At 52.1% G+C, this 23,361-nt stretch overlaps 1 protein-coding gene across 1 annotated transcript; it reads right to left on the reverse strand.

Moving 5' to 3' along the window:
* Nucleotides 1-14,769: 14,769 nt before the first annotated feature.
* Nucleotides 14,770-16,822, reverse strand: LOC142828057 (uncharacterized). Its single transcript, XM_075925472.1, has 2 exons — nt 15,975-16,822; nt 14,770-15,779 (listed from the first exon to the last, which is right to left on the reverse strand). Exons 1-2 carry the CDS (start codon nt 16,522-16,524, stop codon nt 15,196-15,198), a joined length of 1,134 nt encoding a protein of 377 aa, XP_075781587.1. The 5' UTR covers nt 16,525-16,822; the 3' UTR covers nt 14,770-15,195.
* Nucleotides 16,823-23,361: the final 6,539 nt, after the last annotated feature.

Consider the following 23,361-nt stretch of genomic DNA (forward strand, 5'->3'; position numbering starts at 1 on the left):
ATGCTCTGTGTCCCTCACCTACATATGCACACATTCACTGTAGTGAATAGGTACTGGCCACAGTAGAAAATCTGTTTTCAAACTTAATTATATTACAAAAATTACTAGAGCAAAACCATGGCTAAATGAACTACTTCTCAGACATTCGTCTTTAGTAATTAATTTGATTTCTTTATGATAGAGCAGAGGTTCATTACTGGGGAATCCGTTGCTCAGCCATTCATACCGACCTGCCAAACTGTGTCTAGATCTGAACCCCACATCTGATTTCCATCTCTATCTGCCATCTCGCAAACACTTTCACATGATTTTAGTTGTCACTGTTTAAAGAGTCAACAGAGTTACAAAACAAAACTTGCAATGTATGAAACCTCTTGTAAACCTAGCTTTCAAACAAGGAAAAGTATCCATATCCTGCTACAGCAGCCCATGAGATATTGGCTCCCAATGTCATGTCAGAATTGAAATACTAATGCATTATGTTAATTACTTTTTTTATCATTGTAATTTTCAGTATTTCACAGGGCACCAGAGCTAAAAATGAATTCTTGGCAAACTAAGAATCCTAGCTACTTCTCAGTGGCATAATGCTCTTCAAGAATCATATCCACAAATGTAAGGGCTACATAAATGTGTCTGTCCATGTTTGTGTCTTTGTCATGTTCTGCATCACACTTCATTCCCTGTGCCAAGCATTCTACCTTCAACATGCTATTTAGTGATATAGAAACAAATAACTAGAAAGACCTCCAGGATCATCTAATCTATTCCCTCTGGCTACGTCTACACTGGCCCCTCTTCCGGAAGGGGCATGTAAATTTCAGCAGTCGTCGTAGGGAAATCCGCGGGGGATTTAAATATCCCCCGCGGCATTTAAATAAAAATGTCCGCCGCTTTTTTCCGGCTTTTAAAAAAGCCGGAAAAGAGCGTCTAGACTGGCCCCGATCCTCCGGAAAAAGGGTAGTAAGAATAAGAGCCTCTGGAAAAGGGCACTTTTTCCGGAGGATCGGGGCCAGTCTAGACGCTCTTTTCCGGCTTTTTTAAAAGCCGGAAAAAAGCGGCGGACATTTTTATTTAAATGCCGCGGGGGATATTTAAATCCCCCACGGATTTCCCTACGACGACTGCTGAAATTTACATGCCCCTTCCGGAAGAGGGGCCAGTGTAGACGTAGCCTTAGGGTATGTCTACACTACCACCCTAGTTCGAACTAGGGTGGTTAATGTAGGCAACCAAAGTTGCAAATGAAGCCCGGGATTTGAATTTCCCGGGCTTCATTTGCATCTTGCTGGGCACCGCCATTTTTAAATGTCTGCTAGTTCGGACTCCGTGCCCATGGCTACACGCAGCACGGACTAGGTAGTTCGGATTAGGCTTCCTATTCCAAACTACCGTTACTCCTCATGGAGTTTGGTAGTGTAGACATACCCTTACTGATAAAAACAGCCCTGTCATATAGTCCTAATCATAAATGTATCAATTTAATCTTAAAACTAGCCACTACTTACATTGCTTTGCTTCTCCTGCAGCCACCTCTGTACCCCTATACAACAGCCTGTACTCATGGATACTTTCTGAATTCTATAGAAGGCTACCTACTTCCTTCTCTGATGTGAAATCCTCCCTAAAGATTCCCTTTTATTGGGGGATTTATACAAGAAACCAGTTGACTAATTACAGAGAAGTTGAGGAGTATTTAGAAACACTTAACAACCTTCTTCCTTCCCATGTTGTGTTACTTCTGAATAGCTAGTTCTCATCTTAGGCTATGTCTACACTGCAGAGCTTTTCCAGGATACCAGAGCTATGCTGTGTCCCAGGAATGCGTCTGCTTTTTTGGAACAATTTCCAAAAAAGCATATGCATTCTTTCGCCATCCCTGTAATCCTCATTGTATGAGGAAGAAGAGATGTGTTAAAAGAGAGGTTTTTCCAAAATTTGGCCTCATGTACATGGGCCAAATTTTGGAAAAGCCTCCTTCGAAAGAAAAGCAGAAAAGGAAACGCAAATTGCAGCTTGCAATTTGCGTATCTTTCTCCAACTTTTCTTTGTAGTGTACACGTAGCCTTAGACACTTAGGGTGTGTCTAGACAACATGCCTCCGTCGATGGAGGCATGTAGATTAGACAGTTAGGCAAAGGGAAATGAAGCCGCGATTTAAATAATCGCGGCTTCATTTAAATTTACATGGCTGCCGCGCTGAGCCGACAAACAGCTGATCAGCTGCTAGTCTGGACGCGCCGCGCTGACCTGAAAGCCTTTTATCAACATCCCCCTTATGCCTCGTAGGATGAGGTTTACAGGGGATGTCGATAAAACGCTTTCATTTCGACAGGGGAGCATCCAGACTAGTGCCCGGAGTCAACAAACAGCTGATCAGCTGTTTGTCGGCTCAGCGCGGCAGCCATGTAAATTTAAATGAAGCCGCGATTATTTTAATCACGGCTTCATTTCCCTTTTTCGAATACACAAATCTACATGCCTCTGTCGATGGAGGCATGTAGTTTAGACGTACCCTTAATTTTACAATCAAGTCTGTTCTTCTATATTTGTGTGCTTGTTTAGATTTTGAGCTCCCATGATCATAGAATCATAGAATCATAGAATAATAGGACTGGAAGGGACCTCGAGAGGTCATCGAGTCCAGCCCCCCGCCCTCAAGGCAGGACCAAGCTCTGTCTACACCATCCCTGACAGATGTCTATCTAACCTGTGGGTCCTTCTGGAAATGAATGCAATTAAATATATCTAGAACTGAAACTGGATGAGGATGTATTGTTTATTTGACCAGCTTCTGTAGGTGAAAGGAAAACAAGCATTTGAGATATACAGAGTTCTTCTTCAGGTCTAGGAAGAGCTAATTTGACCTGAAGAAGCATTCGGTGTAACTCAAAAAATTATCCTTCTCATGTACAGAAGTTATTCCAGTAAACAATATTATCCCACTCACCTTTTCTCTCTAATATCCTGGGACTGATACAGTTACAACAACACTGCATACTTCTAGTACTAAGAATTTAATATTTTGAGATGAACTTATTGACTGGTGTGAATCATGTATTATAGGACTGAATATAGCCGGTCCCAGATCTTGAAAAAGGTCACTCTTAAATAACCAGGATAATGACCTTTCTATTGCAATTTTCATTAGTAAAGATCTCTGAAATGTTTTGAAAAATAACTCACAAACTACCTATGAAACATTTTGACAAATAGTCACTTCTGAGGTAGAACATATACAGGCAGTCCCCGGGTTACGTACAAGATAGGGACTGTAGGTTTGTTCTTAAGTTGAATCTGTATGTACATACAGTTTCAGAGCGGCGCTGCGGGACCAACCGGCAGCACCCCAGCTACTCTGCCACAGGCGTCCGGAGAAAAGCTTAGTCTGCTGGAGGGGGGGGGGGGGCATACTAGCTGCGCCCCCCCCCACCCCAGCAGACCAGGAAGACACGGGCGGCGGACTGAGACGCACCGCGGTCCCGCCGCCTGGGTCCTCCGCGGCTTTGCTCCCAGTCTCCCTGGTCTGCTGGAAACCAGCAGACCAGGGAGACGGGGAGCAAAGCCTCTGAGGACGCCGGCAGCGGGACAGCCGCGGGGTGCCCCGCTGCCCAAGCCCCCCCGCAGCTTTGCAAAGCCGCGGGGAAGCCTGCAGCGGAGCAGCCCAAGCGCGCCTGGACTGTTCCACTGCCGGCTTCCCCGAGGCTTTGCAAAGCCGCGGGGGGGCTCGGGCAGCGAGGCAACCCAGGCGCGCCTGGGCTGTCCCGCTGCCGGCTTCCCTGCGTCTTTGCAAAGCCACGGGGGGGGGTAAAGGGGGAGGGCAGCGGGGCAGCCCAGGCGTGCCTGGGCTGCCCCACTGCCCGAGCCCCTCCGCGGCTTTGCTCTGCGTATTCCTGGTCTACAGACCAGGGAGACGCAGAGAAAGCCCCAGAGTACACGGGCGGCAGGGACTGCGAGGTCCTGCAGTCCGTGTACACGGGGCAGCCCCGTTCGTAACTGCGGATCCGACATAAGTCGGATCCACGTAAGTCGGGGACTGCCTGTATAGCCCAATAACACTCTTCAGGACCTCACCACTATGTGGGGCGGAAAATGCCAAATGTCTAAGATGAAACCATATGAGAAATCTTAAATTAGTGGGAGTGTAATTACCAATCAGGAATTGATTTAATTTAAAATTGTAAGTAATATTGTGTCCTTTAACATTATGCTATTCATAGATTTATTACCATCTCAAAAAGAAGAGCACTTATTTAACTATTTCCTGTGGCCACATGGATTTTCCCTGGAAGTCTTCCATCCCACAGATGATCTTACATGACCATTTTTATAAAAATACAAGTTCACAGCTCCATAAATCCATGCTACACCCAATTCTTGAATACTGCCTCATCTCAGAAAAGATATTTTGGCACTGGAAGAAGTTCAGAAAAAGACAACAAAAATAATTAGGAATTTGGAACGACTGCCATATGAGGAGAGATTAATAAAATGGAGAGTAAGGGAGCATCTACATAGCCGGGCTTAACTCAAAATAAGCTGCACAAATTGAGCTATGTCAATTGTGTATCTTAGTTCAAAATAAGCTATTATCTACAAAGCACTTATTTTGAAACAGAGCCTTTTTCCTCCAACTTCTTACAATGAGGGTTACAGGAGTCTGAGTAAGAAGTCCTCCAGCTTGACATTATTTTGATACTATTTTGAAATAACTGCCTGCTGTGTAGACACGGACTAAGTTATCTTGGAATAGCACTAGTAATTTTGAAATAGTGTTGCAGTGTAAATGTACCCTGAGGTAAGATATGATAGGGGTTGTCGAGGGGCTCGCCCCTGTCTTGGGGTTGCCACCCCCATCCGGGGCCTGACTCGGCCCATCTGGGCCTAGCCCTCAAAGTACACTGCCCCTCTCGTAGGGGAAATACGGCCCACCGGCCTAGTCCCAAAGCACAATGCCCCTGTGCTAGGGGGAATACGGCCTCCCGGCCTAGTTCACAGTTTGCAGGCCCAGGGGCCTAGTTCACAGTTTGCAGGCCCGGAGGCCTAGTTCACAGTTTGCAGGCCCGGAGGCCTAGTTCACAGTTTGCAGGCCCAGGGGCCTAGTTCACAGTTTGCAGTTTGTTACCCTGCTCCCCCGTGTCAGGGTCTCAGGCAGCAGGGGTAGGGGGGTCCGGGCCCTCCCTCTCCACCGGACCCCGACCCAGGGCCCTAGTAGTTTCGGGTGGTTCCCACCACTGGCTCGGCGGGGGCTCCTCCCCGCAACGCCCCGAGCCCTCAGGGGCTTCTACAGCTCCCTGCCCTGGGTCGCTTCCTACCCCCTGCTCGCAGCCTGCCGCGGTCCCACCTGTCGGCGTCGGTCGACGAGCTGTAGCGGTCCTCCCCCTGGCAGCTGCAGAGTTGGCGGAGTCCGGTCCAGCACTCGGGACGCGGGTGGTCGGTCGGCGGCTCCGGCGTTGGGGCCGAGCCCTGCAGAGGCCCGGCAGCAGCACGCTCAGCTCCCCCGGCGACTCCCTCTCTGCCCAGTGGCCGCTAGCTCCTGCTCGGGTCGTAGTCTGCCCTTTCTGAGCAGGCCAGCAGCCTTTTATACCTTGGCTCCCTTTGGAGCATGCCCAGTAGGACTGTGTGGGTGGGGCCCTCTCCGCCCCCGGCCCCAGGTGGTTTCCCTGGGCTTGAGTGCGGGGCGGGGCCGCCCCGTCACACACCCCCCCACTTAAGTGGGTACCTATCCCCTCGTCCGTTCCCGTCTCTTCTTCCCCCACTCTGGAAAGGAAATCAGCATTCGTGTGCGCCTTCCCTGGGCGATGGGTTATACTGAAATTGTACGGCTGTAAAGATAGATACCACCGCATTAAACGGGGGTTCGTCTCCTTCATGCTATTTAACCATTTCAGGGGGGCATGGTCTGTCACCACCTGAAACATGTTGCCCAATAAATAATATCTTAGGGCGTCTACAGCCCACTTTATTGCCAGTGCCTCCTTTTCTATGGTAGCGTAGTTCTGTTCTCGTGGGAAGAGCTTGCGGCTCAAATAAACTATCGGGTGCTCCCCTCCCTCTGCCTGTTGGGACAGCACTGCCCCCAAGCCTCTTTCTGATGCATCCGTTTGCAGTAGGAAGGGCTTTGAAAAATCTGGGTGGAACAGGACCGGGGCTTTAGTAAGCTGGTCCTTCAGTGTCCTGAAAGCCACCTCACAGTCCGCTGACCATTGTACCTTGTTCGGCTGGGTACTTTTCGTGAGGTCAGATAGAGGGGCTGCAATGTCCGCAAAACCGGGGATAAACCGGCGGTAGTACCCCGCAAGCCCCAAGAACTGGCGTACCTGCTTTTTGGTTGCGGGTGTCTTGCACTCCTGCACGGCTTTCACTTTGTCCACCAGCGGTCGTACTGTCCCTTGCCCGACCGTGTACCCCAAGTAGGTTACTTCCCGGCGTCCCAGCTGGCATTTTCGCGGGTTGGCTGTGAGGCCGGCCTCCTTCAGGGACTTCAATACGGCTTCTAAGTGCTGCAGATGGGCCGTCCACGTTGGGCTATAGATCACCACGTCATCTATATATGCGGCTGCGTAGGCGTGATGGGGCTGTAACAATCGGTCCATTAATCGTTGGAACGTGGCCGCTGCCCCATGCAGTCCGAATGGCATGGTCACGAATTGAAACAGGCCCCACGGTGTAGGGAAGGCCGTCTTCTCCTTAGAGGCTGGTGTCAGTGGGATCTGCCAATACCCTTTCGTCATGTCCAGGATGGAGAAGTATTCCGCTTGGCCGAGCCGTTCCAAGAGCTCCTCGGTTCGGGGCATCGGGTAGGCATCGAACCGCGAGATGGCATTCACTTTCCGAAAATCGATGCAAAATCGCGTCGTGCCGTCTGGCTTCGGGACTAGAACTATGGGACTCCTCCACTCACTATGAGATTCCTCCACCACTCCCATCTCTAGCATGGTCTGGAGTTCCCGCTGGACTGTTTCCCACATCTTCCTAGGGAGGGGCCTGTGTTGGTCTCGCACCTTATGGCCTGGCCGGGTAGCGATGTGGTGATGCGTGGTGTGGACGCGGCCGGGTTGAGTGGAGAAAAATGGCGCGAACCTCTGGGCCACTCGCTGTAGTTCTCCCCGCTGTACTGGACTCAACTCGGGCCCCATCGTTACCTGAGCCTCCCCCTGGAGGTCCTCTACGGCTGGCCCGAGCTCTGGCTCCGGGGGATATGGGGTGACCAGTAGTCCTTCGGCGGTCTTCCACTCCTTCAAGAGGTTGATATGGTATAGTCGTACCTCTCTCCTCCTCCCCGGCAGCCTCACTTCGTAGTCCACCGTCCCTATTCGCCGGACCACCTCGAACGGGCCTTGCCATCGGGCCAGTAGCTTGGACTCTCGGGATGGCAGTAGGACGAGGACGTGGTCCCCCGGTTCAAAAGAGCGGAGTTTGGCCCCTCGGTTGTAATATCGGGCTTGGGCCTCCTGCGCCTGTAGGAGGTTAGCTCTGGCAAATTCCCCTACCTTCCGCAGGCGTTCCCGCAGCTGTAAGATGTAGGGTACTGTCCCTTGTACCCGCGATTCTTGTTCTTCCCAGCTTTCTCGTAAAAGGTCGAGTATTCCCCTCGGCTGTCACCCATACAGGAGCTCGAATGGGGAGAAACCCGTCGACGCCTGGGGGACCTCCCGAATGGCAAATAACAAGGCTGGTAGGAGCTTGTCCCAGTGTCGAGGGTCCTCAGCCACGAACTTACGCAGCATCGTCTTTAGCGTTTGGTTAAAACGCTCCACCAGGCCGTCTGTCTGGGGATGGTAAACCGTCGTCCTCAGAGGGTGGATGTTCAGTAGCTGCGATAGTTCTGCCATCAGCCGGGACGACACATTGGTCCCCTGGTCGGTCAGGATCTCCTTCGGTATCCCTACTCGAGCAAACAGCTTAAAAAGTTCTTCGGCAAGAGTGCGGGCGGTGGTATTACGTAGGGGAACCGCTTCTGGGTAACGGGTGGCATAGTCCACCACCACCATGATGTATTGACAGCCTGAGCTGGCCTTATCTAGGGGTCCCACCAGGTCCAACCCGATCCTTTCAAAGGGGACCCCTATCACGGGCAGGGCCACCAGGGGGGCTTTCGGCACCCCCTTTCTACTGGTGAGCTGGCACTCGGGGCAGGATTCACAGAAGGCTCTCACGGCGTGGTGTATGCCCGGCCAAAAAAACCTCATCCCTATCCGTTGCAGGGTCTTTTCTCGCCCGAGGTGGCCAGCCCAAGGCAGCCGGTGCGCCAGCCGGAGTACGGCATTCCTAAACCTGTGGGGGACCAGGAGCTGCCAGATGTCTTCCCCCGTCTGGGGTTCCCGGACCACCCTATATAGCCGATCTGCCTTCACACAGAACCGAGGGCCTTGGGGCTTACGGGGATCTTGGCCGGTCCCCTCCCCTGGGTCCTGTACCTGCTCCCAAGCTCGACTCAGGGTCTGGTCTTCCCTTTGCTCTCTCATAAAGTCGCCCTCTACTTCTAGGGTTTCGACTTCCTCCTCCCAGGCGGGGTGGTCTCCCTGGTTCGGTGGCAAGCCCGCCGCTGTTCCCGGGTTCGGCCTCTCCTCCCCCCTTAGACTCTTGCCTTGGGCGGCTTCCTCCAGGTCGTGTGGGGAGGTGCCCCGCCCTGGCACTGACTGCTGGCCCCACTCCCGCAACACCCGGCTTAGGCCTCTCCAATCGCGGCCTAATATCACGGGGTAGGCGAGCGTCGGGACCAACCCCACGCTGTAGACCCCCACCTCCTGGCCATCATCTAGCCGCACCCATGCTGTCGGGTACGCCCGTACGTCCCCGTGTACGCACAGCAACCGGATGGGGCCCCCGGCTGGTTCTGGCTCAGCTATTAGGTCGGCCCTAACTAGGGTCTGGCTGCACCCTGAGTCCACCAGTGCCACCGTGGGGTTCCCTTCTACTCTAAGTCTCACCACCATTTTAGCAGGGTCCGTTGGCCCCCTACCAGGCTCGGCAATCGGCGCTTGCCCAAAGGGGCAGACCCCGGGGGGCACCGCCCTTCCCTGGGCCCCCAACTGACTCGCGACCTCCCGCTCCCATCGGTCCTGTCGCTCTTGTAGGCCTGCCAACTGCCTCCGCAGCTCGGTCAGGTCCCCTTCATACCGCTGCCGCCAGGTCAGCAACCCCGGTTTCTGTCCCCGGGGTCCTCGCAGCCCGCATCTACCACTCCCCTTTGCCAGCCCCTCTGTCCAGGGGCGGGGTCGCGTGCCCACATTCTCCACCATGTGTCGAGGGGCTCGCCCCTGTCTTGGGGTTGCCACCCCCATCCGGGGCCTGACTCGGCCCATCTGGGCCTAGCCCTCAAAGTACACTGCCCCTCTCGTAGGGGAAATACGGCCCACCGGCCTAGTCCCAAAGCACAATGCCCCTGTGCTAGGGGGAATACGGCCTCCCGGCCTAGTTCACAGTTTGCAGGCCCAGGGGCCTAGTTCACAGTTTGCAGGCCCAGGGGCCTAGTTCACAGTTTGCAGGCCCAGGGGCCTAGTTCACAGTTTGCAGGCCCGGAGGCCTAGTTCACAGTTTGCAGGCCCGGAGGCCTAGTTCACAGTTTGCAGGCCCAGGGGCCTAGTTCACAGTTTGCAGTTTGTTACCCTGCTCCCCCGTGCCAGGGTCTCAGGCAGCAGGGGTAGGGGGGTCCGGGCCCTCCCTCTCCACCGGACCCCGACCCAGGGCCCTAGTAGTTTCGGGTGGTTCCCACCACTGGCTCGGCGGGGGCTCCTCCCCGCAACGCCCCGAGCCCTCAGGGGCTTCTACAGCTCCCTGCCCTGGGTCGCTTCCTACCCCCTGCTCGCAGCCTGCCGCGGTCCCACCTGTCGGCGTCGGTCGACGAGCTGTAGCGGTCCTCCCCCTGGCAGCTGCAGAGTTGGCGGAGTCCGGTCCAGCACTCGGGACGCGGGTGGTCGGTCGGCGGCTCCGGCGTTGGGGCCGAGCCCTGCAGAGGCCCGGCAGCAGCACGCTCAGCTCCCCCGGCGACTCCCTCTCTGCCCAGTGGCCGCTAGCTCCTGCTCGGGTCGTAGTCTGCCCTTTCTGAGCAGGCCAGCAGCCTTTTATACCTTGGCTCCCTTTGGAGCATGCCCAGTAGGGCTGTGTGGGTGGGGCCCTCTCCGCCCCCGGCCCCAGGTGGTTTCCCTGGGCTTGAGTGCGGGGCGGGGCCGCCCCGTCACAGGGGTCTATAAAAATCATGACTGATGTGGAGAAAGTGAATAAGGAAAAGTAATTTACTTGTTCCCATAACACAAGAACTAGGGGTCACAGCATGAAATTAATGGGTAGCAGGTTTAAAGCAAACAAAAGTAAGTATTTCTTCATGCAATGCAAAATCAACCCGTGCAACTCCTTGCCAAAGGATATTGTGAAGACCAGGACTTAAACAGGTTCCGGAAAAAAAAAGGACTACATTAATTCATGGAGGTTAGATTCATGAGTGGCTATTAGCTAGAATGGGTAAGAATGGTGCCCATATCCTCTGTTTGCCAGAAGCTGGGAATGAGTGACAGGGGAAAGATCACTTGGTGAATATTTGTTCTGTTCATTCCCTCTGGGGCATTTGGCATTGGTCACTGTTGAAGGACAGGATACTGGGTTGAATGGACCTTTGGTCTGACTCAGTATGGCTGTTCTTATGTTTTTATGTTCTTATACTGAGCTGACAAAAAGTTTGGAAATGGAAAACTTGACTGATATAGTTGAAAATTGGCAGTAAAATTGATTTTAGAATGGATATATTGTTTCTCAAGTTTTGGCTCAGAAAAAGATTTTATAACTAAGTTATAAATGAAGTGCTGATACAAGCCTTAAGCATACTAGGATGAACACACACTGTAATATATAAATGAATTTGTCTTCTTCATAAAATAGCAGGTATGTCCCACTATGCAGATGATTCAGGTTAATGAGCAACCTAATTTAAAATGAGTATATATGTCCAAACAATCAGGGTATGTCTACACTACAACGTTAATTCGAACTAACTTAGTTCGAATTAGTTAATTCGAACTAAGCTAATTTGAACTAACGGATCCAGACTAAAAAACTAGTTCGAATTAGCGTTTTGCTAATTTGAACTAGCATGTCCACATTAAGTGGACCCTGAACTGGGCTTAAGGATGGCCGGAAGCAGTGCTGGCAGGGCATCATAGGAGGACTTAGAACGTGGAGATGCTGTCTCAGGCTAGCCGAGGGCTGTGCTTAAAGGGTCCCGACCCCCACCCAGGACAGACAGTTCTCAGGGGTGCCCCGCTTGCAAAGCAGTCCTGGCTTGGAGTGCCCGGACTACCCACACTGGGCACATCACAGCACTCCGCCATCATCCCGGCTGCACTTGCTGCAGGCTGCCATCTGGGGCGAAGGGGCAATTGGGGGGCTGCAGGAGAGCTTTCACCCCCAGAAGCACACAGAGCCAGCCCAGTCCTCCCCATCGGGGGCTCGTGCCCCATTCCTCCCTCACCTCCTTCCACTTATCCTTCCCTAACCCCTCTTCTTGATGTACAAAATAAAGATAACGTGTCTTCCAAAATGGAATCTGTCTTTATTGAACAAAACTGGGGGAGACTGGGAAAAGGAGGTGGGAGAGGGGAAGAGAGAGGGGAGGGCAACTAAAATGATCAGGGGTTGGGAACAGGTCCCATATGAAGAGAGGCTAAAGAGACTGAGACTTTTCTGCTTAGAAAAGAGGAGACGGAGGGGGGACAGGATAGAGGTCTCTAAAAGCATGAGTGGGGTGGAGAGGGTGCATACAGAAAAGTTCTTCATGAGTTCCCATAAAGAAGGATTAGAGGACACCAAAGGAAAGGAATGGGTAGCAGGCTTCAAACTAGTAACAGAAAGTTGTTCTTCACAAAGCAAAGAGTCAACCGGTGGAACTCCTTGCTGCAGGAGGCTGTGAAGGCTAGAACTGGAACAGAGTTTAAAGGGAAGTGAGATCAAGTCATGGAGGTTGGGTCCATGGAGTGGTATTAGCCAGTGAGTAGGAGTGGTGTCCCTGCCCAAGGTTTGTGAAAGGCTGGAGAAGGATGGCATGAGACAAATGGCTTGGTCACTGTCTTCGGTCCATCCCCTCCAGGGTCCCTAGTGTTGGCTGCTGTCAGCAGACAGGCTACTGGGCTAGATGGACCTTTGGTCTGACCCAGGACGGCCATTCTAAACTCAGGGCTCAGGGTCGGGGGTCTCAGTGGACCTCCTTGATTCTCTTGCACACCTGCTCCTGGGTGGCCAGGCTGGCAGCTATCCTGCCCAAACTGGCCACTTTCCTGTGCCTAGTGTGGAGATCGTGGACGAGGTCCACGATGTCCGCACTAGCCCAGGTGGGTGCCCGCCTCTTGCGTTCCCGGGCAAGCTCCCGGGAGCCGCCAGCCTGGTCCCGGGAAGAGGGGGAGGGCTGGGGGGCATCGGGTGGCTGGTTCAGAAAAGAGGGGGAGGGCTGGCTGGCTCATCGGGTGGCTGGCTGGGTGCTGGCAGGCTTGCACCTGGCACGGGCACCGTAGCCAGCCCGTGCCCCTTTAAGCGGTCCGGGGCTGGGAGGGGGGCAATAGAGTTTCCCTGGTGTTGGCCAGAGTGGCCACCAGGGAAACCTGGGGAGGGCTAGCCTCCCACTAGTTCGAATTAAGGGGCTACATACCCCTTAATTCGAACTAGCTAGTTCGAACTAGGCTTAATCCTCGTGGAATGAGGATTACCTAGTTCGAACTAAGCGCTCCGTTAGTTCGAATTAAATTCGAACTAACGGAGCGCTAATGTAGCGCCTATGAAAGTTAGTTCGAACTAACGTCCGTTAGTTTGAACTAACTTTGTAGTGTAGACATACCCTCAGAAACTATTATTAAGGTTTTCCTTTTTATGGATTGAATTAGGATACATAAAAGTAAATCCAGCAAAAAGTCTAGAGCTTTTTTTACAGGGAAACCTATGCATGAAAATTGTCATTGTCATCTACAGCTGTTGCAGTTGAGTTTTAAACTTGAAGAAAAAAAAAACCTTTTTAACACAGTGTAAATAAAGAAAAGAAAAGGGAATGCTAATGTAAAGTGATACTTCTATAGTATCAGAACATCTCTTAGGGTACGTCTACACTACAGCGCTAGTTCGAACTAACTTAGTTCGAATTAGTTAATTCGAACTAAGCTAGTTCGAACTAGCGCATCTAGAACTAAAAACTAGTTCGAACTAGCGTTTTGCTAGTTCGAACTAGCGCGTCCACACTGATTGGACGCAGGGGGGCATTTAAGGGCAGCTGAAACCGGTTCTGGCAGGGCATCAGGTCAGCAGTTGCTTTGTGTGGCTGCTGTCTGAGGCTATCTGAGGCTCGTGCTTAAAGGGACCCCCCCTGGACAGCCGGTTCTCAGCTTTTCCTGCTTGCTTGCCAACCTCGCCGAGGGACAGCAAAGCGTCGGTCTCTGTGCCCGTCTGTGTCGGTGCTTCCCTTCGGGGGGGCCGCCGCAGGTGGCAACATGGAGCCACGGCTCGCCCTGCACCTTCTGGTGCACGTTCTGGACTTGCTGCTGCAAGCCTGCCAGCAATGGCTCGAGGCTGCCTGGCACCACCTGGGGAACGTCAGCCCCCTGCCTCTCCGCCTGGCCGCCCTGGGGGCCGTGGAGGAGCCGCGGCGGCGCCCCGGCACCGGCGTGCCCCGCCGCATCTGGCGTCTGGACACCAGCAGCGACTGGTGGGACCGCATCGTCCTGGAGCACTGGGACGACCGACAGTGGACCCAGAACTTTAGGATGAGGAGGGACACCTTCCTGGAGCTCTGCGAGTGGCTCGCCCCTGCCCTGCAAAGAAGGGACACTCGCATGAGGCCCGCCATCCCCCTCCAGAAGCGGGTGGCCATCGCCCTCTGGAAGCTCTCCACGCCGGACAGCTACCGATCCGTCGGGAACCAGTTCGGCGTGGGGAGATCCACTGTCGGAGCAGTGCTCATGCAGGTACGGCGCTCGTCGGCCACCGAGCCGGGGGGGAGGGGGGCTGCGAGGAGGGGATGGGCCACCCCAGGGACAAAGGGGGGGGCGGGAGGAGGCGAAGGCGCCCCGCACCGGAGAGGTCGGGCTGTCCCGGCCGTACTACACGCCGCCAGGGGGGTTGCTTCCGGGAGTGGGGCGCGGGGCACTGCCAGGGCACGCACGCTCCCAGCCACCCGGGCGCCCCACTGATTGACGCTTTGCTGTGTCTCTCTCCGCAGGTGGTCAAGGCCATCAACCGGGTGCTGCTCCGCAGGGTGGTCCGCCTCGCCGACCCGGACGCCGTCATCCGGGGATTCGGCGCCCTCGGCTTCCCCAACTGCGGGGGGGCCATCGACGGGACGCACATCCCCATCCGTGCCCCGGAACACCAGGCGTCCCGGTACGTCAACAGAAAGGGGTACTTCTCCGTCATCCTGCAGGCCGTGTGTGACCACCGGGGACAGTTCACGGACATCAATGTGGGCTGGTCCGGCAAAGCACACGACGCACGGGTGTACCGGAACTCCTCCGTGTGCCAGCGGCTGCAGGACGGGACCTTCTTCCCCGACCGCCACATCAGGGTCGGGGACGTGGACATGCCCGTCTGCCTGGTGGGGGATGCCGCCTACCCACTGCAGCCGTGGCTCATGAAGCCCTACACGGGGCACCTCAATCCCTCCCGCCAGGCCTTCAATAACAGGCTGAGCAGGGCCCGCATCGTGGTGGAGGGGGCCTTCGGGCGACTGAAAGCCCGCTTTCGATGCCTCCTCACCCGTCTGGACCTGGCCGAGCACAACATCCCTCCCGTGGTGGCGGCATGTTGTGTGCTCCACAATTTGTGTGAGCGGAAGGGGGAGGCTTTCTTGCCAGCCTGGATGGCTGAGGCTGACCGCATGGCTGGACACTACGGTCAGCCCCGCACCGCCGCCGTCCGGGAAGCCCAGCGGGGGGCCATCCGGATCCGGGAAGCCCTGCGGGAGAGCTTCCAGGTGGAGGAGGAGGAGGACTGACCTCTCCCTGCATGCCCCACCGGGGCCTTCTTCCACCCTACCCCCCCCTTCCCCTTTCCCCTCCCTATCTACTGTACAATAAAGACACCTGGTTTTCAAACAAAAACGTCTGTTTATTTCAGAGAACTGGGGTGGGGGAGGGAGGAATGAAGGTGGGAGAAGGGAGGGGGAAACCTGGGACAAGGGAGCTGGAAGGGGAGGGGAGGGAAGGGAGGAAGGGAAAGGAAAGCTCAGGGGTGGGAGTCCGGCTGCCTCTCCCGTCTCGCCACACTGCGGGTCCGGGGGCGTCGGTGGGGAATGGTTGTGGAGGGGGGGGCAGAGAGGACAGGGGGTGTGGAGGAAGCAGGAGCGGAAGCAGGAGGAGCAGGGGGAGCAGGGGGAGCAAGAGGGGGAGCAAGAGGGGGAGCAGGGGGAGCAAGAGGGGGAGCAAGAGGGGGAGCAGGGGGAGCAAGAGGGGGAGCAAGAGGGGGAGCAAGAGGGGGAGCAGGGGGAGCAAGAGGGGGAGCAAGAGGGGGAGCAGGGGGAGCAAGAGGGGGAGCAAGAGGGGGAGCAGGGGGAGGAGGAAATGGAAAGCGGTCTAGCAGGCTCTGGAGGTGGCCTCGCAGGGCACGGCCCTGCTCCTCCAGGGCCTCCAGACTCCTCTGGCGCAGCCTGAGGTCCTCCTGGACCCAGTGGTCCTGGAGACGGAGCTGTCGGTCCAGGAACCGGAGATGCCGCCTCTGGTAGTCCTCCTGGTTCCTGGCTGTCCTGCTTGCCCGGGCGCGGGCGGCTGCTGCAGGCGGGGTGGTGCGCCCTGCAGTCCCCGGTGCTGCAGCTGTGGTGCAAGAAGACCAGCGGTCAATTACCCCAGGGGCCCAGGTGTGTGAAACCCAGCTCCCCTCTGCAAGGCCAGGGCCCCTGCAGGATCCCCAGCTGCTGCTCCGTAGTGGGCAAGGCCCAGGCGCACGGTCCCGGGGCTCCCTCTCGCCCCAGCCCCCCGTACACATAAGGGGAACACGAGGGTACTCACAGGTGGATGCCTCCCCGGCCTCTGATGATGCAGGCGAGCGGCTCTGTGGGGTGCCTCGGGGGTCCCGGGTCCTGGGAAGGCTGGCAGCAGGCTCCTGGCTCTCAGAGCCCTCTTCCTCCTCCTCGGTGTCCAGGAGCGATCCCTCTGCCCCGGGGTCAATCACGTCCCGGGGGGCAGGGACGGCATGAGGCCCCAGGATGCGGTCCAGGGCATGGAAGTGGGGGCAGGCCTCCGGGTCAGCCCCTGGCAGGCAGGCCCGGGAGTAGGACTGCCGCAAGTCTTTAATCTTGCAGCGCACCTGCTCCCGGCTGCGCTGGTGGCCCCTGGCGGCCAGGCTGGCAGCCATGCGTCCATAGACGGCCGCGTTCCGGTGGCTAGTGCGGAGATCGTGGACATTGGAGGCTTCCCCCCAAACCTCGATGAGGTCCACGATCTCCACACTTGACCAGGCGGGCGCCCGCCTTTTGCGCCCCCGGGCAGGCTCCCGGGAGCCGCCAGGCTGGTCGTGGGGAGCAGTGGAGGGCTGGGAGCCCTCGGATGGCTGGCTCATAGTGTGGCAGGTGCAGGCTGTGCAGGCACGGGTGCTTGCAGCCTTGCAACTGGCACAAAGTGAGTAGCCAGCCCGTGGCCCTTTAAGGGCTCCGGGGCCGGGAGGGGGGCAATAGAGTTTCCCTGGTGTTGGCCAGAGTGGCCACCAGGGAAACCTGGGAAGCCTTAGCCTCCCACTAGTTCGAACTAAAGGGCTACACAGCCCTTAGTTCGAACTAGCTAGTTCGAACTAGGCGTTAGTCCTCGTAAAATGAGGTTTACCTAGTTCGAACTAAGCGCTCCGTTAGTTCGAATTAAGTTCGAACTAACGGAGCGCTAGTGTAGCGCATAGGAAAGTTAGTTCGAACTAACGTCCGTTAGTTCGAACTAACTTTCTAGTGTAGACATACCCTGGGTTAGACTAAATTAAGTTATATTAAAGCACAAGGAAGAGGTTTTAGTGGCAGCTCACCAACTGTACAAGATATGCACAATACCTCTTTAAATAAATGGGCATGTTTTGAAACTGAAAATCTAACATATCCAATTATATAAAATGAAGACTGAAATCTCAGTTGAAAAGCTTGTTATAGAAATGCATACAAAGAAGCACTGCTGAAGATCCTAGCTAGAAGTCACATTTGAAATTGGTCACTGTTGTTTGTACTGTTGTAGCTTTTCTCTTTCACCAAGAGAAATTCGTCCAATAAAAGTTACTAAGTCACCCACTTGTCTGTCACATTTGAAATTTAGTGACTTTCAAAACCCGAGTTAAAACTAGTTCTTAGGATCCTGAATCCTCCTGACAACTCTTGTAGATGCAAAGTCAGATAACTATCTCTCAAATATTTTCCCTCTTTGCTGTATGGAAAGATCATCAGGAGAGGGGGGAAAAAACCTGTCAACAGTGAAGTATTGTTGAACCCTAGAAGGGACAGATGGGGTGTCTGTTGTATTCCCCCGGGGTCCCATCATTCTTGGATGGATAAGTAGCAACTGAAGTCAATAGTGCTGTTTATGTCATCTGTTTTTTGTTTGTTTATTTTGGATTTTGCCAGAAGGCTGTGACCTTTTCTTATTGGTACAGAGCCGAGAATATTCCTGCCACCTCAAGACTGGATTACTCTGATGTGCTCTAGAGAGCTGCATATAAAGAATCTGGAACGCCACACTGGCTCACATTGCATCACTGCTCTGTGACAGGTGCAATGCAAGTTGTTGTTCTTGCCTGCCATATAAAGCTCTGAAAACTAATGACCTAAGATAATCTTTCTGTGATACTCCAGAGATGTATTTATCCCATCTTTTTATGTCTGTGTGTGTGTGTTTTATTCCCTAGTTATTGTCTTTCTTGAGTGATACTCTGTGATACTCTAGACTGCAGGATTCTTTCGCAAGAAGCTTCTTCTGAAAGAGAGAGTCTACACACAAAAACGCATTGAAAAACCGATGTGCTTTTTCGAAAGAGAGCGTCCAGACTGATTGGATGCTCTGTCACATAAAAAGCCACCCAGAACCACTTCAGCCAGGGCTGTAGGTCACCAGTTGCTTCCCAGTGTTGGTGCTGGAAACTTGCAGAGACACACGCTTAAAGGGAAACCCCTGGACAGCCGTTTCTCTGCTTCTGCTGCGTATTTGCTACCTCTTCAAGGGACAGCAAAGCTCTCGCAGTGTGTGCTCTGGTCACCCAGCTTTTGTGGATGCCTCAGCTTTTTCCTGTGAGCCATGGAGCGGCGCTCTCCCTGGGCCTGCGATGGCCCCATATGGCCATGCTACAGTTTTTGCAGCACTTTGTGCCAGCTGCCTTCCTGGTTCTGACCAAGCTCGACCCTGAGTTCATTCTGGGGACCCTCTCCCTGGGTGCGGGAGCTACACTCTAGCAACTGCACCCCACAGTGGAGAGATGTTTTTGGAGGCTCATCACCAGTTCTGATGGGTGGGACCGGCTGGCTGGTCATGGAGTGGTGGGATGATCAGCAGTGGCTCCAAAACTTCCACATGTGGAAGGCCACCTTTTTGACATTCTGGGGCCATCACATGCCCAGGGGCAGCTCTGGCTCCATAGCCAAAAAGAAAAAAATGCTGTGGTGTCCAACAAAGCTGGCCAACCAAAGCATGCACTGCAAAAGCTTTGCTGTCTCTCAGAGAGGTAGGCAAGCCTGCAGCAGAACCTGAGAATTGGCTGTCCGGGGGTGGGGTCCCTTTAAGCATGAATCCCAGATAGCCTTAGGCAACAGCACCTGGAAGTAACTGCTGACCTAATGCTCTGCCAGAAGTGGTTCTAGGTGGCCTTTTATGCGAGAGAGCATCCAATGAGTGTGTACACTCTCTTTCGAAAAAGCAGATCGCTTTTTCAATCCACTTTTAAAGTCAAGTGTAGCTGCGGGCACAGAATCCGAACTACCGGGGATTTAAAAATGGCGGCGCTTCATTTGCAACTTCGATTGACTACATTAACCACCCTAGTTCGAACTAGGGTGGTAGTGTAGACATACCCTCTCTTTTGAAACAAGATTCTTCGGAAGAGATCTTCTTAAAAAGCTTCTTTCGAAAGAAGCTTGCAGTTTAGATGTACCCTTAGCGAATCATCATCATCATCTTGCTTTAATAAAATGGGAAAACTAGTAAGATAAGTGGGAGAAGAGTCTGTTTATAGCACATTCTCTGTCTATCACCTTTCTAGTATAAGTTGGAAATGTCATGTGGGAAAGTGGCAAATAGCACGCAACTGTCTGCTGTTTGTGATCTTTCTTTTTCTCTCATAATTGAGAACTAAGGTGCTTGCAGTGTAAGACCTTATCACAAAGAACACTGGGGCAGTCAGCAAAACTTGAACTTTTTTTATGGGGGAAGAACTTTGATTGCCACAGCAGGTTATGAAATGCCATCATATTTCATACTCTAAATCCTTTCTTCTCCATTTTGACTACAGTATAGTTGGGCATAGTTAGACTTGGCAGAATTTGATTTTTTTTTTTTTGTAATTTGGATGGATAGCATTGGTATTTATTTTTAAGCATTAAAAACACATTTACCTAATTTGCAGAAAATTATGGAAGGGGTCTGTCACATACAAGTCATCTGTGGTTCCTGCAGCGTAGCAGGCCTGGGATGGAGTTTTCCATCCCTCATTTACCCAGCTTAGCATAGCCTGGGACCCAGCAAGCCCAAACAGCAGCTGGGCTTTATCAGTTTTAACCCATGCCTTGAACTGGGAAACTACTGAACAGTAAACAAGTTTCACCTCAGTCTCAGCTCATAAAAGTGATAAGAATGGCATTGAGCCAGGTACTTGCACACCCGGTAAACCAATGTAGTATAAGATAACTGGGAGTCCTGTTTCTCTGTGTCTTACAACAGGGACCTAGACCTCAAAGGGTGCCCTGAATCCCCCCTAGCTGGAGCCATGTCCACTGTGGCCAAATGTGAGGTGATTGGAACAGGACTCCCTGCAGGACCTGATGGGGCATAATCATTTCCAAGTGCCTGTTACTCTTTTATGCATTTCTTTGCCTATGCTTATTGACGTATTAGTTTGCAGTAGCTGGGTAACCATCTGGCAGTATGAAGCCTGTAATAATAGTGATTTAGTAAAATTAATAAACACATCTATCCCTAATCAACTCTATCCTGAAGTGAATCCACAACCTTGTTGGGCCCTGGCCCTGTGACTTGACATGGTCAAACAATATTTAATGACAATAGACATTGAAAGTCGAAAGATTAAAGCTTTATAACTGTTAAAACATAAATTGTCAAAATTACATATAAAAAACACACAAAAAAAATCCTACAATCTAATAAGTCTAATATATTTTCAAGCATCTTTTTTCTTATTTTGGCTATCTGTAAATTCTGATTATTATCAATATAAATATTTTGTCCATCATCTTGTATATATTTGATGAAATTAATATTTACTGCTTTTGCTGAGAAAAATCCAATCCTTTCACGCCTATGCACAGTACTTCACAGCTACACAAGACAAGTCCATCCCCACAGCCTGGTGTATAAATAGACATTAGAAAAAATGCAAAGAAGAGACAGAATACTGCAAAAGATGTATTTATCCCATCTTTTTATGTGTGTGTGTTTTATCCTACAGTTATTGGCTTTCTTGAGTGTTTTTGCTAGCTCCTGCCAATGTGCCTTAGTTTTTTCTTTGACCATTTTCAGTCGGGGATGCGAGTCTAAGAATATAGCATATACAATATGTATGGGCTCGGAATCTAAAGAGGCATAGTGGTCTAAGAGAGACGTGACTACACCATGGAAGAAGTAGGGATGGAAAGGAGATACACTTAGAGACAGTAGAGAGGACAATTTTGCATGATTTCATAACAGCCTGGGTAGGAAGTCAAGAGTGGGGGAAAGCACATAGACATAGATGGGGGAGGGAGGGGAGAAATCTGTACACACGCCCATGCACACAAATGTGCATAGTGAAGCCAGTTCTCTTGGATCACTGGCCCTCATTCCCCAACCCCTTCTGTCTGGAGTTGTTCCTGGGTTGCCACTGTTGGGAGTGAGTGGGATAGGCCAGCTTAATAGGGTAACCACAGATCATGTGCTGCAGAAATGTCACTGCCCTGGTACTGTTGCAGCTGCCTCTTTGTTGGGACTGCTGCTGCCCATGGGATTCCATATGCGAGGCTCCTGCTTCCACTTGTCCGGTCCTGCACTCCACTTGCCCACTCCTGCACTCCCTATCTATGCCATCATATCCCCCTTCACACCTTTTCTTTCCCACTACCGCAGGCCTCCCACTTCTTACCCTGCTCGTTCCAGGCATTCGCCGTTGTACAGGAAAGAGGTGGGCACTAGGACTCAGGAGGCAGCATCCACTATTGAGGCAGAGACCAGGAGAACAGCTGTACCATCCCACCCCCTTTTTTCTCCATAAGCTAAACCATGCAGGTTTGGGGAAAGGGAGGTGCACTGAGTGCATCATGGGAAGTATAGAATTAAAAATTGCAGAAACGTGGAACAGAAACTGCATATGAGCTCGACATACCTTTGCCTTTGATTAGGGTGGGGTATTCCTCCTTTCCCCAAACCACATCCATGGAAGAGACAGAACAAGAGCAATGATGTATAGTAAAAGCTTGCATGGCTGAGTTAACTCATGGAAGAATGGTTAACATGATGGCAAAGGCAGAGATGAGGGCTTAGGAGACATTTAAGAACAATATTGGTTTCTTCATGCTGAATTTGATTTAACAATTGCACACCCAGGAAAAGGCATCAGTAGTTATTTGTGTCTGAGTGGAAGGAGAAAAGCCAGACATGGTGGAGATGTAGATTTGTGAGTTATTAGTGCTGAGATAGAGATCAAAGTCATAAGAATGAGTGAAGTCACAACCGGTTTTAAGGTGTGGAAAAATGCAAGGCTCTGAGTGAGAATTTGGGAGGGAATCAGCCATTGATATAGCATTAGAAAAACAGGAGGAGGAGAAATAAAATAAAGAAGTGTAAAACTGAGGGCAGAATTTGTCCAAATCAATCAATGATGCTGAAAATAGCAGCTAGATCAAGTAAAATAAGAACAGAGAAGGGATCTTTATATTTCAAGCAGTCAGACCTAAATAAGAGCAGCATGGAGTGATGTCCATGAGGCAGTAGATGTCAAGAGGGAGGAGGAAGATGAGAAGACCTGAAAGGTGAAAGAAAGGTTTATTTAGGACAAGGAATGTGGTTGTGTGGTTAGAGGCAGAAGGAATAGAACCAAGTAACAACAAAAGGTTTTAGATTAAGGGAAAGAATGGAGATAACTGGGAGAGAATCCCCGGCGGGGGGGGGGGGGGGGGAGGAGTAGGGAGCGGAGAATGTTAAAAGGATAGTGCCTCTGAGTTGGAGGAGGACAGAAGGTGAAATACCAATTCTGGTTCTCTTTGAAGTATTACAAATGTGATCAGTTTATGAGGATTAGCAATAGCATTTGAAGAAAGGCAGTAATTTTGATCTTGTTAACCATCACACAGCACAGCATGACTATGCAATCATGACAGACCTAGACAAATTGGCTATGATAAAAAGCAAATATATTGGCCACTGGACAAATAGTTTTCTGTTCCCTGAGCAAAGCAAGGGGGTGGATCCTAGAGCCAATTAAGAGCCTGGTAGAAGCAAGAGAAAGAGACAAGCTACTCAGAACACCTGCAGCCAGTTAAAGACCTACTGGGGCTATTTTGAAAGGCTTCCCTTCAGGGACAGCAGGAAGCCAAGGACTGGGAGTGAAGAGCTGCACTATGAAAGAGGGGAAGGACTTGGTCTGGTACCAGGAGAAAGGTTCGGGGATGGGCTGGTTGGGAAGTGGCTTAGGGAAAGGCTGAAGCTCTGATGGTGGAGGAAACACAATCCATTGTCTTTGCCTTTAGGATTCCTGGGCCAAAGCCCTAAGCAGAGGGTGGGGCTAGGTTTCCCCCCAATTCTCCCCACACTACTACAGAGATGACCCCTGAAGGTGGAGCTTTGGACTAAAGAGGGGTACAACCTAAACCCATTTGACTGGCCTATGATGAAGGTGGCTCAATAGTCCATGATGTCTCTCTCCATGACCCTTGAAGGTCACAGCAAGCCTCTGAGGCAAGTACCAACCATCTAGAAGCTCAGGACCCCTGAGGGAAAGCTGGAGCTCTGCCACACAATGCATGGTTTAACAAAGGTCTTCTTCTTGAGAAAAAAGCAAAAAAGGAAGCTAGGTTAGGCATCTTACCGCTCAGTGAACTGGATATTGTGGATATTTTTCTTAGGCCAGGTCTCCCCTTTCAGGAAGATTGATGCTGCGGTGGTTGAACTTTTGGTGTTCAATTTAGTGGGTCTAGTAAAGACCTGCTAAATCAAACTCTGAGGGCACCCC

The sequence above is a fragment of the Pelodiscus sinensis genome, chromosome 3, assembly GCF_049634645.1.
Source record: "Pelodiscus sinensis isolate JC-2024 chromosome 3, ASM4963464v1, whole genome shotgun sequence".
Classification (NCBI taxonomy): Eukaryota; Metazoa; Chordata; order Testudines; family Trionychidae; genus Pelodiscus; species Pelodiscus sinensis.